At 31.8% G+C, this 16,974-nt stretch overlaps 3 protein-coding genes across 5 annotated transcripts in view; 1 reads left to right on the plus strand and 2 right to left on the minus strand.

The window, feature by feature from the left end:
* The window catches only part of LOC135840225 (FMRFamide receptor-like), a 59,869-nt gene that overhangs the window by 2,052 nt on the left and 40,843 nt on the right, over positions 1 to 16,974 (plus strand). The window lies entirely within an intron of this gene.
* On the minus strand, positions 572 to 5,672 carry LOC135840226 (actin, muscle). The gene is made up of 6 exons (XM_065356651.1): positions 5,518 to 5,672; positions 5,266 to 5,421; positions 1,839 to 2,217; positions 1,635 to 1,742; positions 1,247 to 1,540; positions 572 to 1,150 (listed from the first exon to the last, which is right to left on the minus strand). Exons 2-6 carry the CDS (start codon positions 5,389 to 5,391, stop codon positions 927 to 929), a joined length of 1,131 nt encoding a protein of 376 aa, XP_065212723.1. The 5' UTR covers positions 5,392 to 5,421; positions 5,518 to 5,672; the 3' UTR covers positions 572 to 926.
* Npc1a (Niemann-Pick type C-1a) overlaps positions 9,919 to 16,974 on the minus strand; it is a 47,461-nt gene continuing 40,405 nt past the window's right edge. For all 3 annotated transcript variants that reach the window (XM_065356642.1, XM_065356643.1, XM_065356641.1), the window contains exons 7-24: positions 16,757 to 16,894; positions 16,443 to 16,660; positions 15,300 to 15,398; positions 15,022 to 15,215; positions 13,843 to 14,043; positions 13,562 to 13,763; positions 13,378 to 13,494; positions 13,114 to 13,297; positions 12,910 to 13,037; positions 12,585 to 12,833; positions 12,342 to 12,505; positions 12,146 to 12,258; positions 11,909 to 12,048; positions 11,328 to 11,524; positions 11,018 to 11,249; positions 10,809 to 10,922; positions 10,570 to 10,732; positions 9,919 to 10,292 (exon numbers count right to left, since the gene is read on the minus strand). In XM_065356642.1, coding sequence (XP_065212714.1) covers positions 10,237 to 10,292; positions 10,570 to 10,732; positions 10,809 to 10,922; positions 11,018 to 11,249; positions 11,328 to 11,524; positions 11,909 to 12,048; positions 12,146 to 12,258; positions 12,342 to 12,505; positions 12,585 to 12,833; positions 12,910 to 13,037; positions 13,114 to 13,297; positions 13,378 to 13,494; positions 13,562 to 13,763; positions 13,843 to 14,043; positions 15,022 to 15,215; positions 15,300 to 15,398; positions 16,443 to 16,660; positions 16,757 to 16,894 — 2,909 coding nt within the window. In that variant the 3' untranslated portion in view covers positions 9,919 to 10,236. The remainder of the gene's footprint in view (positions 10,293 to 10,569; positions 10,733 to 10,808; positions 10,923 to 11,017; positions 11,250 to 11,327; positions 11,525 to 11,908; positions 12,049 to 12,145; positions 12,259 to 12,341; positions 12,506 to 12,584; positions 12,834 to 12,909; positions 13,038 to 13,113; positions 13,298 to 13,377; positions 13,495 to 13,561; positions 13,764 to 13,842; positions 14,044 to 15,021; positions 15,216 to 15,299; positions 15,399 to 16,442; positions 16,661 to 16,756; positions 16,895 to 16,974) is intronic.

Raw genomic sequence — 16,974 nt, forward strand, 5'->3', positions numbered from 1 at the left:
TTCTTCTTTTAAAAGGGCTTAAAAAGGCGAAATAAGTGAATACTTAAGCAAGCGTACGGTCATTTTCACATCAAATTTTGAACATGGCGTGGAATATTGGAATATTTTATAAAATTTTCAAATGACGAAAAAAGACTCGAGCTGAAAAATAAAAACATCCTTGGCACATTAAAAAGCAAAGTTTGAAAAAAATGACGTGAATCAATGTAAATCAATACCATTAAGATTATACTCAAAGACAGGTTTCTGAGAATTACTTATATCATTCAAAAGTTTAAGAATCATTGTGGGGTTTATCATGTATGATTAATTCGAAGGTAATATCGTTAATCAGGTAGAAACTCATTTGCCAATTTTTGTACAACAATGTTCAATAATCGTTGATAAATTGTTACATTATGGACAGCAATTACGTACGTACTTTCTTCCCCGAAAAAAGTGCGTTCATTTTCATTCGATTAGAACGCTAAGCTAAACTTGACGTAGGTACCTATTGAAAATTTTCTATTCTCATTCCTTTGAATCATCGATCAAAATCCCAACCGTTTTCTCCAGAATAAAAATTAAAAAATTCGCCAAAATTGATTTATTTATACTGATTACATCATTTTAAATAATTTATCATACACATTACATAAATAAATAGGCAACGAGTGAATTGCTTTAAATTTCCTGTGTCAAGTCTTGGTGGAATGTATTGCACGATGTTTTTTTTTCTGTTTTTACGAGATGTTCACGAATATTTACTTCCACGTAGGTAAAAATGGGTACAGTATGGTTTAAAAATAGGTAATAAATAAAATGCTCTTTTATGTCACGATAATTAAGAGAAATTTAAAAAGCTGAATTTAAAAACGATAGTACATAAGGGACGGATGAAAATAAAATCCCAATGTACCGAGTAATCATTGAGCAGATCGAGTAAATTAGAAACATTTGCGGTGAACGATTCCTGGGCCTGATTCGTCGTATTCTTGTTTGGAGATCCACATCTGTTGGAAAGTGGACAGGGAAGCCAAGATGGAACCACCGATCCATACGGAGTATTTCCTTTCTGGTGGGGCGATGATTTTGATCTTGATGGTGGATGGGGCCAAGGCGGTGATTTCTTTTTGCATTCTGTCGGCAATACCTGGGTACATGGTGGTACCTGAAAATTGAAATTAGAAAAACAAGTTGTTAATATGAGAGTAAGTACCTATACGTAATGTAGTTGAGAATACGCGAGAATGAGTCGAATATTTACCTCCGGAGAGTACGGTGTTGGCGTATAAGTCTTTTCTGATATCTACGTCGCATTTCATGATCGAGTTGTAGACGGTTTCGTGGATACCGCAAGATTCCATACCCAAGAAGGAAGGTTGGAACAAGGCTTCTGGACAACGGAATCTTTCGTTACCGATGGTGATGACTTGTCCGTCGGGCAATTCGTAGGATTTTTCCAAAGACGTGGAAGCAGCAGCGGTGGCCATTTCTTGTTCGAAGTCCAAAGCAACGTAGCAAAGTTTTTCCTTGATGTCACGTACGATTTCACGTTCAGCTGTATAGGGTTAATTCGACGATAATTTTAGCAAATTTCTGTCAATATCTCTCGCATTTTCGACGAGATTATTATACGGAGAGAAAACACGTACCAGTGGTGGTGAAACTGTAACCACGTTCGGTGAGGATTTTCATCAAGTAATCGGTCAAGTCACGACCAGCCAAGTCCAAACGGAGGATGGCATGAGGTAAAGCGTAACCTGAAATCAATCGAAGAATCATTTAATTTAGTATGTAACGTACCTAGATATTTCCATGACTTGATCATGCTCGACAAAAAAAATATGGAAATTTACCTTCATAGATGGGTACAGTGTGGGATACACCATCACCAGAGTCCAATACAATACCAGTGGTACGACCAGAAGCGTACAAGGAAAGTACGGCTTGGATGGCAACATACATAGCTGGGGTGTTGAAGGTTTCAAACATGATTTGGGTCATTTTTTCACGGTTAGCTTTTGGGTTCAATGGAGCTTCAGTCAATAAGATTGGGTGTTCTTCGGGGGCGACACGGAGTTCATTGTAGAAAGTGTGATGCCAGATTTTTTCCATATCATCCCAGTTGGTGATGATACCGTGTTCAATGGGGTATTTCAAGGTGAGGATACCTCTTTTGCTTTGAGCTTCGTCACCGACGTAGCTGTCTTTTTGGCCCATACCGACCATGACACCCTGGAAAAATAAATAGATTTCGTTTTAATCCATCGCGTCATAAAAAACATCGTAAGTATTCAACATAATTGATTAATAAATTTACCTAATTATAAAGAAAATACCTATGAAATATCTCATAAGTAGGTATAACAATTAAAATAGGTGGATAAGTTACACAGGTAGGTAGCATCTGATAAAAAGTTACACTTTTTTTTTAGTCTTTTAGCAAAATTGCAAAATATGGTCCTATACCTAAGTCTATTTTTTTCATTTTTTCACACATGTTTGATTTTTGTAGCTGTTCCCTTCCACACTTATGAACAACTCAATCGAGGTCATATCGACAAAATTTTCTCAAAATTGATTACCTAGGACCTATCAAGTTAACCTATTAATTTATTGCTAGCATATTTGTCAATTTCTAGAAAAGCAAGATTTTTTTGTTCGAAAAGCAAGACCTACTGACAATTTTAGTAAAAAGTACGACTTTTTGGGAACTATTGGAAAAAAGTATAGGTACTTTTTGACAATTTTCCAGCAAAAAAGCGCGACTTTTCGACAATTTTTTTTTGAAAAGAATAGAGGCATTAATTTTGCTAAAAACGCGAGAATGTTTGTCAAAAAGCAACATTTTTACAATTTTATATTGGCAAACATTTTTTTCAAAATTTTTGTCAAGAAAACGAGATTTTTAAATTTTTTATTTTTTTAAAAAATATGTAAAAAAAAGTTACATTAGAAACCAAAATGTCAAAAACGTAACAAAAGAAACTCGTAAAACAATCGAGCAAAGTTGGATTGTAGAAACCTGATTATTTTTTGTTTCGGCTTTCGAGTTGATACATGGGAATGTCTTTTGTGGAATTATTCACTGGAATCTTCATTCAATCAACAAAGACAGCAAAAATTTGACGATCAAGTTTAAAAGGTCCTTCAAGTAAAAATAATTCTCAGGAAATGTAATTTTAAAATCCCTTCATATTTTTTTATAGAAATTCCTTTGAAAAAGAGGATTTTCGAAATTCAAACTTTTTTGAGCTGTTTTTGCTTTAGTGTACTTTGTTGAGTGGCTTTCAACGCCTCTCGACACCCTGAACCCCCCCCCCCCATTAATTACAATTGGTTCCACAAAAAATCCAAATTCATAAGGATCCGGGATCGTATTATTTTCAAGTCAAAAGTGGACATGGTGGTAGCAAAGGCAGGAATTCATTTCAAGTCAAGATTTTTTTGTATTTCGCAATATTAACGTTATTCGCAATTTTATCATAATAAAGATTTCCATTCGATTAGAAAAATCAACGTTTCGAAAGAAAATATCAAATTGAATGTGAAATAATGGCGAATGTCCTCAGGAGTCAGGAGTCCAGAGTTCGGACTTTTCAGCAGCACCCGAAACCGGATCTGATTACCGGTAGCTCCAAACTTTTTCGTAAACTGATATCATATCATAATTTTTATGCATCATTTCCAACAAATCAATGTAACAATTCTATCGCTGTTTATTTCCCACATGAAAAAAAATTATCGAACTCCTTACGCGATAAGTTCGTAATCATTAAATAAGTTCAAGGTTTACGAAAATTTTGATTAAAAAGAAGTTTTTTTTTTCAATAAATATCCGGCTACAATATTCCAATAAGAGTAATTAATTAATAAGTATGTAACCACAAAGAAAATTTCAAAAAAAAAAAAAAAATTAATCATCCGATTTAATTGAATGGAAAAAAGATCTATTACAATTTAATGACTTTTCATGTTTCCTGTGAAATAGCTCTCGCGATGTGTGGGCGTCTTACATCAAATAGGCCACGTTGTGTTATCGTAGAAAATACAAAATTGGAACGCATACGAATTATTTTCAAGAAGATTAGAGTTTAATGTTATGCATTCGCCGTGAAGCCTCCCTACCTCCAGAGGCTTATTCAAAGTTGCTATTTTTAGACCAGGCTATTTTTGAAGTTTTATGAATTGTAAAGATCCCCCACCTACTTGAGCCATGCACTCTACGAAACATATACCGTATATGGTTACAATCAAATTATGCGGTGATCCTCTGACGGTTAATTTAATTACTAGATAGTAATACTTGAGATTAAAATTCAAAATCTCGAGTGGCCTTTAAAAAAGAATACGCAAATCGCCTATCTCGTCGTTACTTAATTAACGCGATTTTAATGTGGAAATTACAGTCAACATGATAAAATTGCAGATATGATTATTTAATTTTGAAGAAGAAATGCTTCAAATCTTTCTGGAATATTCCTTTCGCTTTTGATTTCATTTTTATTGATTTGGTAGATTACAAAAATATGCCCTAAAATGTTATAGATAGGTACGTTTATCAAAATTGTAAAATTATCGAATTTTTCTAGAGTATTTACTGAGTACGTTTTTGAACTTTTATCAATCTTAAGTTGAATGTCTATTAGTTACTTTACATATTCGAGTAAATTTCCCATTATGTAATCAAATTTTCAGTCAATGAAATGTTGTAATTAGGCAATTGACTTTTAGGTAACTTGGATGAGTTTGAGTTTATTTGAAATTAGGTTATCAAAAGGGGAAAAACACTCAAGGTTGTTGGTAAATTAGCTGCTTTGATTTGCAAACAATTGTATAGGTAATCAAAACTCTATCACCACGAGTGGTCCTACTCGTAGATTTTTTCGCAGTTCGAAGAGAAAATTTGCAAACGTAATTTAATAATCAGATTTGAAATAAAAAATAAAAAAAATAAATGTTTAAAATTATCTCATGGGATGATTTGACTTTTTTTTTTTTTTTTTTTTTACTAAACGTTGATTTGAGCTTTCAAACAATCGAATTATTTTTGAAACGAGTAGGTAGAGATAACTACATATTCAACCGATCAAACAATCGAATTTGAAAAAAAAAATGAAACCATTGACGAGCGATATTCTTATATCTTATTATACATATAGAAACTTCACGAAAAAAGCACTTTGCATCATTATAACGGATTTAAAAAAATACACAGATAGGTAGCTTCAAGTAAATAGGTAAATATTTGTAGGAAAAAATTGAAAATTGATGAAAACTCACCTGATGACGGGGTCTACCGACGATGGAGGGGAATACAGCACGGGGTGCATCATCTCCGGCGAAACCGGCTTTGCACATTCCGGATCCATTATCGACAACCAAAGCTGCTACATCGTCGTCACACATTTTGAATTGATTTGTTTAACTTTTAAAAACCTATTAAACGAAATGAAAAAAACTTTAGAAAATCTTTTTAAATCACTTGTAAGTTGTAAAAGTAAAGACTGAAATCACGACAGTAGTATAACTCACCTAAAAAACTAACCACGACTTGTGTTTGCTCTCAAATGCAAGCAACAATTAAAGCGAGAACTATGTCAGAAGCTAACTTTATCACTGATGTGGTGCAGTTGTACCCAAAAGTATAACCCTCCTTACATGGGAAGCCATCTGTATTTTGGCTGTCGACATTTTTGGCTCCGATCATACATGACGTCATCTTCATGAAAACGACTGTCCCTCTAGACTCCATACATGGTTGTTTCATAGCGTTTAGTCTGTGTGGTTTTGAAAAATGAAAAAAAAAACATCCTCGAATATTTTCTCACATTTTGATCGTAGCTTCGCCTCGCGCTAATTTTATCGATGGAAAGCTGCATTTTTTTCGTAATTTTCTTACTATCTACCGTGTTGAAAAAGACGGCGAGCTTGTTTTCAATTAGCTACCAACAATTCACTACTTTACATCGAACGTGATTAATTCTGTTTTTAGTTGAAGTGAAAGGTGTTTCTGAGTCAGGAAAAAATTAAGGGATTTTATTCAAGTTAACTTTAGTTTGTATGGTTGATTACCTTCATAATATGGTAGAAACATTTTTTATTCGCTTTTAGACAAAGCTTAGGGTTGCGAAAATTTAGCGAATTAAAATTATTTCTCAAATCAAACGAAAATGATACTGTACCTATCTGTCGCATCTTTTAGCTCACTGACTGTCTATAAGGACCATAACATGTGATTTTTGGAGTTTTTGGCCATTTATTTGCGATTAACAGAAGCAGGAAATGTTTTTAGATTATCAATTTTTCAATTTCCTAAATAAATAATATATTCAAAGGTTCATTTCGAAAACTGTTTTGGGATTTGTTACAATTTTCTTATCCAAATTTTAAGGCTTAAATGTACAATGTACCTAAATGTTTGAGGTTAATTGTGGCCTTCAATGAGATAGGTAAAGAAAACAAGGATTGCTCATAGAAACGAACAATAGATAAATTATTGGAAGAATTACTAATCCAAACATCGATATAAAATCAAATCATACTTTATCAATACAATTTACCCATCAGTGTTTCGAGGGTGGTGCATGAGCAGGTTCTCGGGAAATGACGACAATGTAAAACCATCTTGTGCAATGAAAACGCTGTTTTTAGAAATTATATCATCCCTTCCAGCTGAATTCAGCTAGAACTGTTTTTTCAACTATCAGCGAAATTGAGGGGTTGGTTTAAAAAAGCACCAATGCCAGAACATTTTATGAGAATTTGTTAAAATGGCATAAAACGAGTTGAAAAAGGCCAAGAGTTTATAAAACATTGCGAAATTTAAGTAGAATTTCGCAAAAAATGTCTGAAAAGTGAAATAACAGAAGTCGATCACATAATTATTATTAAAACAGAATGAAAGTTTTTCATCATTTCATGAAGTAACAAGAAAAAAAATTGCAAAAATCGACATATAAATTACAGAAAATTGATAAAAATTGATGAAACAATATAATTTTTTTAAAATTTACAAAAATTGCACAAAATTGTAAAAACGTTTTCAAAAATCTATGGAAAGTTCGGATTTGATCAGATCTAGGTAATCATTTTCCTCTATAGGAGTTAATGTTGTTTTTCAAAAACTACCCCACATACAGTAGATGGGTAAGTAAGTACAAAAACCACTTACAATGAGAAAAAAAATGATTCTCCATTCAGTAGACGTCGTTTTTTAAAAATAACTCCAAATAAAAAAACAGAAGTATTCAAACAACCACCAGAAAATCCAAATCGTAAAAAAAAAAATTTTAAAAATTGTTAAAAAATGAAAGAATTGCTCACTTTATATTATAAAGTTTCCTACTCTTTTAAAAGAACAAAAATAAAACATTTATAAAACAAAAAAAAACACTAAAAATAAAATATTAGGTTCAAAATACTCGATGATAGGTACAAATTCAATTCATGAAAGCTTACATAACATTGAAACATTTCTGAAATTTTATCAACTTCAAAACTTCAATTTTTTAGGGATTACCATCAAATTTCATGAATTTTTCCCGAAATTCAAAAAAAGTTATATTTTTATGGTCCATTAAGAAAAAAAATAACGTTGGTGACATAAACCAAACTGTAACTTTAAACCTTCATACAGAGCTGTCAAACCTAAACCAAAACGAAGCCGAAAAAACAAAATTAAACGATATTTTTGTTTTGTCATTTTTCTCGTTATTGTTTAAAAGGTAGGTAAACATAGATTAAACTAAAATGAATTTTATAATTCCAACTGTATTTTTCTTTTACAAACAAAACTGGAAAATTTATTTTCATCTTCAACACGAAAAATAAATTAAAAATTAGCGAAGAACTGCATAAAAATGGGTGATGTGACTTCAATTTTTGTTATTTTCAATGCCTTGAAAAAAAAACTGCTATTATAGGAAGTACAAAATCTAATCTCAACATTCCCCCGTCACACATACCGAAGGGTCTATCGTGAGGAAAGGGTTGATGGAGGGGGGCACATCAAAAATAACCTACATTATTCATGTTTTGTGAACAAATAGTTTTAAAATTTTTCATATTTTTCATGATCAATGCAAAAAGACGTTCTTAAAATTTGAAATTTTTTCAAAAACACAGCTTGAAGCTCGCTCTGATGTCAATATTAAAAAAATTTGAAAATGCAGCACAAGGATCACGTAGGTATAAATTTCCTCCAGTTCCATCTCATACACTGATAGGTGAGTACCTAGAGGTACGTACAAACTTCAGAGCTCAATGCAGAGATTTAAGATTCGTCACGTGTCGTTCTCGATTCCACTGGCGCCTGTGCCAATGCCGTTTCAAACATTGTCTAAAAATATGGGATTCACTCGCACTGTGAAAACTACATATACGAAGATGTAGAACGATAGTATGTATTCTTATAGAGTGATTAATTCAAATATGTTTTTACTTTCTACGATTACTATTCCTAAAAATAGGTAAAATTAAAAACTTGAATTCAAAACTAAATCAAAGAACTCAGCAGTAAATTTTTTGGCCTTCAATGGTTCGGGCATTCTGTTGAGTAAGTACTAAATAAGTACATATGTACTTCGATCAAACGTATGTAGGTACTACAAAAAATTCCAAAATACTCTCCAATAATTCCGTCTCTCGTTTTAAGTCCTTACCACTTAAATGAATTCATTACATTTTTTTCTCTTTTTTTCTCTTTTTTTCACAAAAATGTTTAATTTATTGACTATTTACAAATTATAATCAATTTTTAGTCAAATTAATTTTACAATGAAACAGACCAAAGGATAACTGTCATTTTATCATTGTGATGTGATCGGCATCAAATGTCTAATTTACCCATGGAAAAAAACCAAGAGTAAACGTAAACACCGGAGTATTTCGTTTCCTAAACGCATCATGAATCATGCCGAAAAAATCTCTCACTTAGAACGAAGAATTTCAAAAATGAAAGTTCCCACCACAAATATCGCAACACCTAATCCGATGAAAAATGCACACATCTACGCCAAATACTTGAACTAGATCATCAATTTTAAAATAACTCCGTATACACTGTACAACATTGTTAAACAATTCGTATACCCAATTACAAGAATTTCAAGTTACCTACGAACAAATTAACGAGCCTATTTTAAATAAGTATTAATTTCATACATAACGATTTCAAAAAAAAAAATTCCAAATTAACGTAGTCACTCGACGGAAGCTGGCATAATATGTTACGAGCTACAAGTACGAGAATTTTACCATAAATGAATTGGAGCACATGTCGCTGTCGTATACTTGAACAACCTTTCTCTTACTATAACTGAGATGTAGTGCCAAAATATCTACACGAAAACATTTAAGATCGCGTTGCGACATGAATTATTATCCTCTGCCATGTTTTTCTCATTCGAAATGACTTCTTTTATTATTTTCTGAATCATTTAGATAATGGAGAGAAAAAATATTGAGATTGGATTGCTACTTTAAACGTGATTTTTATACGTTAAGTGTAAGTACGTCAACATACAAGACACCTTGAAACGTTTATAAGAATCACATGCACAAGCACATGTTCACATGAAACGAAATATACTTTCAGTATTTTTGTACCTACTTAATGTGTAAGCTTGTCAATTTAAAACATTGTACCTAATACGTAAACATTACCTATCTTCTACCTCAGTATCGTAGGCAAGGGAGGAAGATTGAGGCGAACCCCCCCCCCCCTTGGGGCTGAAATTTGTAAACAAAAAAATTCTAAAACTAAATTTTCGGGAAAAAATTTGTTATACGTAATGTGATTTATGATTTACTTATCTCAAAAATATAAGACCTTTTCAAAGATTTTTGTTGAAATTGAAATCGTGTTTGAAAACGTGGGGGGGGGAGGGTGAGGGCACCTGTTAAATAAAAATGAGCGAAAACTGAGAAAAAAACTCGAGTAAAAAAAATGTATTAAAAACAAAATATCAACGTAAAAGATAATAAGTAAGTATACTCAATTAAGGAACACAAGATTACGTCGAAGAAACGTATTGCATTTAAAAAAGATTTCCGTACAATAACTAGATAGGTAATTAATCTCTCGGCTTACCTATTTATTAATTAGAGCACAGCATAAATCACAAGAAAAGTAAACTTAATGCATAAATATCGATAAATTTCAACAAACAACATTAAAAGGTAACGAAAAATCCATTTTAAAAAAATCGGCACAGTTAAAAACGTCACATTCATATTAATATTGCACCAGGTTCAGTGTCGATGTGATACAGCATTTCTAATCAAAGGATGGGCTGAATTCGAAGGCCCTGTTAATATTAAATTATGGAGTTATTTGAGATTGGTGTTAAATACACATAGGTAGTCATTAATCCCATTACTGTTTCGCAATGAAAATTTTCCAATTACATATTCTACTTTATTGCAAATCCCTATCACATTTAATTTTTACCTCTTTGCCCATCAAGATTAAAATTTAAATTTAAAAAAAAAAACTCATTCGTTACAAAAAATTTAAATGTTCATCTAATATTATTTAAAATAATTTTTTCAAAATTAATAAATGAATAAATGATCAAAACGTACCATAGTAGCTGAGCAAAACCGGTAAAAATATTATTCCGTGCAAAGCACCAATCATCACAATCGCCATATACATTTGAAAATAGAATATTCTAAATATGGCAGAAATTGAAAATCCAAGAACCGAAATTCCAACAAATTTCGTCAACGTAATACCGCAAAATACCTACACCAGAAAGAAAAAACAAAATGAATAGGTACACGAATGGAGAACAAATTGATGGATAATCATTCACACTTACAGAAGACCCGACATTATTTAACGCATCGATAGTTTTAGTTACTCGACTTTTTTCTTTTGATTTTATGAACGAATGAACCATGTGACAACAGAACTCTACAGCAATACCAATCGCCTATAATAAAATAATATAAGCATTTAAAAAATTATATCTCAGAATTAGATTAAAAAATAATTTAAATAATATTCAATAAAAGTAGAAAAAATTACCATTACGACATTTACTAATGAGGCAGCATTGAGCTGAATGTTCAAAAAGTACATCGCTCCTATGAGATCAACGACTATCATTGTTACCGTGATTAAAATGGTCAACGAAGCGATTACGTTTCCAAATGTGAACAACAATGAAGCCACAAAAATTGCAAACAGCGAAATACCTATGCTTTTTGCAGCATCTTTCCAAATATTCAGATATTGTTCGTAATAAATATAAAAAACGCTGAAACAAATTAGATAAAAACCATTAAAATTTAATCAAATGCAATTCGTGAGAAAATATTTAATTGATAAGTTTTACCTGTAAGGGAATACTCTGACATGTTCAGAGTTTTCAATACGAGAATGAATGGTTTGTGAAATACCGTCAGCTAAATTTCGAGCTTCTCGTAGAGCGGAATAATAATCTTTGGATGTTTTCAGCACTGAATGGTAAGCCATAAAATGAAATGATCTAACTAGCGAAGAATTACTTCCAATTACGGTGTAATTTATAGCCTAAACGAAAAGATCAAAAACAGAAATTAATATCATAATTACTATAAAGAATTGAACAGAAGAATGAGATGATGAAGTATGAATTTAAAAAAAAAAAATTTTAACCAAATTCTAATTTATTTTAAAATTTAATTGTAGATAGATATGTCTCGACGCGAGAGAATAAAATTTTTTTATTCCTAATGTTGGCCTATTTCAACAAATTATTTTGAAATCATGGTTAGCTTGAAATTCTACTTTGTTTCTCCGCAGACAGAATTTGAAAATTTTCAATTTCAAACAATTTTTTCATTTTTTCTTTCTTTTTCAGAAACATGAATTTAGGTGTTTGTGGATGAATTTTTCTTTTTAAAATTTTACAATTCTAATAAAATAAAAGCTTACATTCCCATAAGCAGTGTGGCCAGCTTTGGCACAATCGGCATCAGGATTGTCTTCTAGGAAGTAAGGAAGATATCTATTGAAATGAGCTGGTATTGGTCGATTTGTGTCGTTCGTTCTTTCAATATTACACGTATCACACTCTGAAAAAAAAAGGAAAAAAAGATAAGTATAAAGTATTTATATTTTTTTTCAAATATAATTACCATATGAATAATTTTTTTTGAAGTAGTTACCCACCTGCGCTGGAGTGTTCACAGAATGACCCATCCAAGGTTCGACAACACGTACTAATAGTCGCCCAATCAAAGAAATCATCGATCCAAGACGAAGAATATTTACTAATAAAAGTTCTGAGGAGAAAAAAATGAATAAAAATTTCATCTGCGTATAACGTGAAAGATACTGGTATAATTAACACGAAAGAATAACGAACCTATTGCTTTGCAAACTAGCTGCATATATTTGATTGGTAACTGAATCGATATTACAAAACGGTCCATTGCAGAGTGTATTTTGAACGCTTGTATTAGTTAAATCTAAACCACCGGTAACTACGAAATACACCGGCGGGCCTACGGCCAAATATTTGCCTAAATCCTAAAAAGTGAAAAAAAAAATCACATGAATAATACTTTTATCATGCATTTTTGAAAATAAATCATAAAGATATTTTTACCCTAAAGTATGGCAATAGGTAAGAATCTCCAGGCATTCCTATCTCCTGATCCAATCCCAATTCGACGTAAGGCATTGCTGTTAAACTCAATAGAAACCATAATACGAAGATTATCATAATGACTGGTCGAGTAACCCTATGCATAATAATAGGAGTGCAGTAATTTCGGAAAAAATTCATCAGTCTGTCGGTTGATTTGAATTTTTCGATTTCCACTTTGAAGCAACAAAACACATCCAACTTGTTGTTCTGAAATGAAAAATAGACTTTGAACAATGTGTTTTTAAAATACTCAGAACAAAAAATGAATATAAAAAAATGTTACCTGTCTGCGTTTATAATCTAAAGAAAGTAAACTAACAAAACAAGTTAGCTGCAAAATGATATTCATTAAAATAGCAACTGCGGCGTACAGAGCGAATGCTTTAACACACGGCATATCGGATAAAGTACCTGTAATTAAAAAATTGAATTATTCTACTGAAATTCAAATCAATTCCATGTTGCGAAGAAATAATTCTGCGCTCACCTAAAAAGAAACACATAGATTCCGAGAATCCAGCTAATAGTATCGAAGGTCCAACATTTCCAACAATTTTACCGATATATTTTTCTACTGATTTCTCATCTTCATCCATAGGATAACGATCGAAAGCGTGAACTAATATAAATATATTATCAACTCCAATTGCTAATACCAAAAAAGGTATCACCTACAGTATTTAAAACAATTTGAAAAATCGTTAAATTAGGCATTAAATTGAAATGATATTTCGTAAAAATTCATCTTTACCTCTAAAGCGATTAACGTGACTTTAATTCCGAGAAAACTATTCAATCCTATGGACGATATCACAGAAGAAAGTACTATCACAACGCCACTCAAGCCCAAAACAATTTTACTTTCCAGCTGAGGAAATTTTAAACCACAATTAAGAAAACGGGAGAGCGTATAATAAAAAGTTAAAAATACCAACCAAGAATTTAGAATTAAATCTGCAATTTCCCAGCATCAACGCCACATAGACAAACATAGCTAAATAACTAAAAATCACTATCAATACATTGGTATGAGATTCTCGATCAATTTCATCTTCAACTGAACGTTCGGAGAAATATGAAATTTCCATTTTTTCGGATTTATTGTTTTTGATCCAATCTTCCATGAAATTCAAAAACCTGTTTCGGAAAAAAAAATGCATTATTTATACGATTGTTTTCAATCCAGTTAATTCATAAATCGAAATGAAATTCGTACAATTTTTCCCATTTTAAAGCTGCTGTCAAATTCGCATTTTCTTGATGGTTATTAATTAAGATGGTCAAAATCAGAGCATTGGCTTTTAGAAATGATGACGATTTCGACAAAGTTTTACCGTTCGATAAAACTCCTCCGAAAGCAATAGCTGGATCGACCGGACCACCATAAGGAGCGAGGCAATAAGGATGGAACATGTTTCTGTAATTTAAAGAAGAAAAAAAATTAAGATTGTCGAATTAAGATTTTATCAATTAAAAACAATATCAATAGGTAGTATGTAGGTAGGTCCTAGGTACACTCCAGGGGTGCGGTGAAGGCACTTTCTTGAGTAGCAACTCCTCGTTGACGAGTTTGGGGGGGCCTTTTTAAAAAATATAAATTTGTGAATATTTACTTGCACACAGCAAAAAAAGTTGGTAGATGCCCCCCTAATCTTCACGACCCCCCCTATCCCCTATATTTTAAAACTATTTTTAAAAAAAAAACAATTATAATACCTACCAAAAAATGACAACTATTTCCCTATTTTTTCAACATTTCTAAAAAAGGGGAAAATGATCAACTTTTTTCATTCCACATAGACATAGTGTTGTAAATGCCCCCCCCCCTAAATTTGAACAACCTCCTAAATTGGAGTGCCACCGGCACCCTAATCAAAATAATCGCCGTATTTCCTAAAAAATCGATTAATTCAAAAAAATATTTATTTTTTGAATAACAGTTCAAAAATCACCAAAATCAGTATTAGATACTACATATACCTAATTAATTACCTACTAGAGAAAATAAAAATGAGCAAATAAAGTTGAAATCAAAAATCATTTTCTAAACAATATTCGACTGTACACACTCGATGATCCTGCGACCATTTCAATCATCTCATCGTTGGATATTTCATTAAAAATGTCACTGGAAACCAAGATCATTGCAGAGAGCCATTTTTGTGCAATAAAAACTCAAAATTGTTGATCATTTGAACATTTTTTTTGATTTGGAAAAAAATTGTAATAATGAGACCAAAAATAGGAAAATTTGAAGTTTGAATTTTGAAAAAATAAGGAGAGGGTCAAATGAGGGGGGGGGGGAACTGATGCCAGTTTAGGGGGGCGCCACTCATTGACCCTAGGGGGATCACCGCACCCCTGGTACACTCTCCATGCATATTTTGTAACTTACTGAACACATTTTGAAATTTGATCCAAGTACGTGATGTTGAATCCTTTCTCCATTTTATGACGATCAAATTTGATTACTTTGAAATATCCCATAACGCTTTGAATTAAACATTTTCCGGGAGTTTTTAGTTTTTTTCCTCGAGATGCAAAAGGTGAAAAGCATATTTTCTCCAATCCTTCCTCAGGTTTGCCAAGCTAAAAAGTATTCTTCGATTTGATATTTATCATTTATTAACCGTTCTAAAGTAAACTTGTCTACTTCGGATATTTTTTACTTACATTTGATATTTCATCTTGTAATTTTTTAAAATCTCTTAGAAATTCTTCGTGAAAAACAGGCCCAAATTCCACCGGTCCGTTACTGGTATTATGAAAAAACTGAGGAGAAAAAGACAAATGTTTCCAACATTCAATAGGTAAATATAAAAGACTAAAAGTGAAGAAATCTAAGAAATAATTATATTGAAGGCTGAGACCATAAATATGAGATTTCTGAGAAAATAAAGCAAAATATTTCTTAAAGAGAAAAGCTCTCAAATCATGATTAATGTTTTCGAGAGTGAGAGTAATATTTTCTCTTTTTTTTCGTTTCTTTTTTTTTGAAGAATAATAAAATTATGTTGATATGAGATTTTGGGCAATTTTTTAAAAGATGCAATTGATTGCATAGAATAAAAAAGGAGTTTCACACCGCAATAACATCAGCCTTGGGAGGGGGACGGAAAATGAAAAGATTCGGAGATTTTAAATTCAAATCTAAAGCACAGAAACTGAGCAAATTTTTGAATTTTGATTAAATTTTGAATGAAAAATGCATTAATTTTTGAGCCAAACGCAGGACTTTTCCTGCAATTTTAATATTGCAGAACCTATTTTTTGAAAATGGAATGACACTGTAAAAATATGGAAAAAAAATGGTTCTCAAGGTTTACTTATTTTATTCCTCGTCCCATAAGCAGAACTGAAAATGAAAACTTCCCAGCAGTGAGAATGATATCCGTTAAAATTTCAATGCCCAAATTTCAACAAAAAAGTTACAATTTCTCATTTTTTTCACTTAAAAAAAAAAACTATAAACATAGATTACAAGAAATGCAACAGGTGATCAGAAAAAAATATTCGTCTTAGGTTAGATGGAATAATTTGACAAGGGTGTCGAAAGGATTTCACCAGAATTAAATTCGTATCTCAAGTAAATACACTTTAATGACTCGTTTTATCGATTAATTGAGCTTACAATTAGGAGCGACACATCCTTAGAGATTTTGGTTAAGTATGTCCAAAAGTTTGTATCTCATCAAAACTTGGGAAACAAACATCGAAATTTCTTTCTCATCCTACAGATTACATTTAGAACCAATTTCCTCTTCAAATACTACTAAATAAAATCATATCGCTTCATATAGCAACAGGTATACCTACATTATTTAAGCCTTTGGCAGAAACGATGACTTGCTGTATTCTATAAAATGGACCGAAATTTTCATTGAAATATTCACGTTCTTTTCTACATTGACTTGTACTAGATGCCCACAATTCAACGGGATTTGTGACAATTTCCACGAACGTAATACCGTAACTTAGACAACAAATCACGACGAGTCCGCAACATAAAACTTTCCACGGATGAGTTGCACATTCTGAAAATGATAATTTGCATACATGTAGTGTAAAAAATTTTATTACCTACCAAATAAAACGATAAAAGGTAGATACAAAGTTACAATATTACTCACTTTCAGCTAAACGAATTAAAACATATTTTACGATATATTCAAATCGTACAGGTTCATTTTGTTCATCATAAATACCTAATTGACTGCAAGTAGTATTTCCATTTAAATATTCGACAGTTTCGATATTTTGTAATGTATCTATCGAACAAACGAACAAACAAACAAAGAACAGAAAATAAGTTTAAAATTGAAGATAATTGCGGAAGAAAAAATAAAAA

This window comes from Planococcus citri, chromosome 3 (genome assembly GCF_950023065.1).
Source record: "Planococcus citri chromosome 3, ihPlaCitr1.1, whole genome shotgun sequence".
Lineage (NCBI taxonomy): Eukaryota > Metazoa > Arthropoda > Insecta > Hemiptera > Pseudococcidae > Planococcus > Planococcus citri.

What these genes read in the sequence shown, in the direction of transcription:
- LOC135840226 (XM_065356651.1), bottom strand. Translation starts at nt 5,391, where the DNA reads ATGTGTGACGACGATGTAGCAGCTTTGGTTGTCGATAATGGATCCGGA. An exon ending in CACTGTACCCATCTATGAAG is followed by an intron (nt 1,743 to 1,838) that starts GTAAATTTCCAT and finishes GATTGATTTCAG; the next exon opens with GTTACGCTTTACCTCATGCC. An exon ending in TTACAGTTTCACCACCACTG is followed by an intron (nt 1,541 to 1,634) that starts GTACGTGTTTTC and finishes AACCCTATACAG; the next exon opens with CTGAACGTGAAATCGTACGT.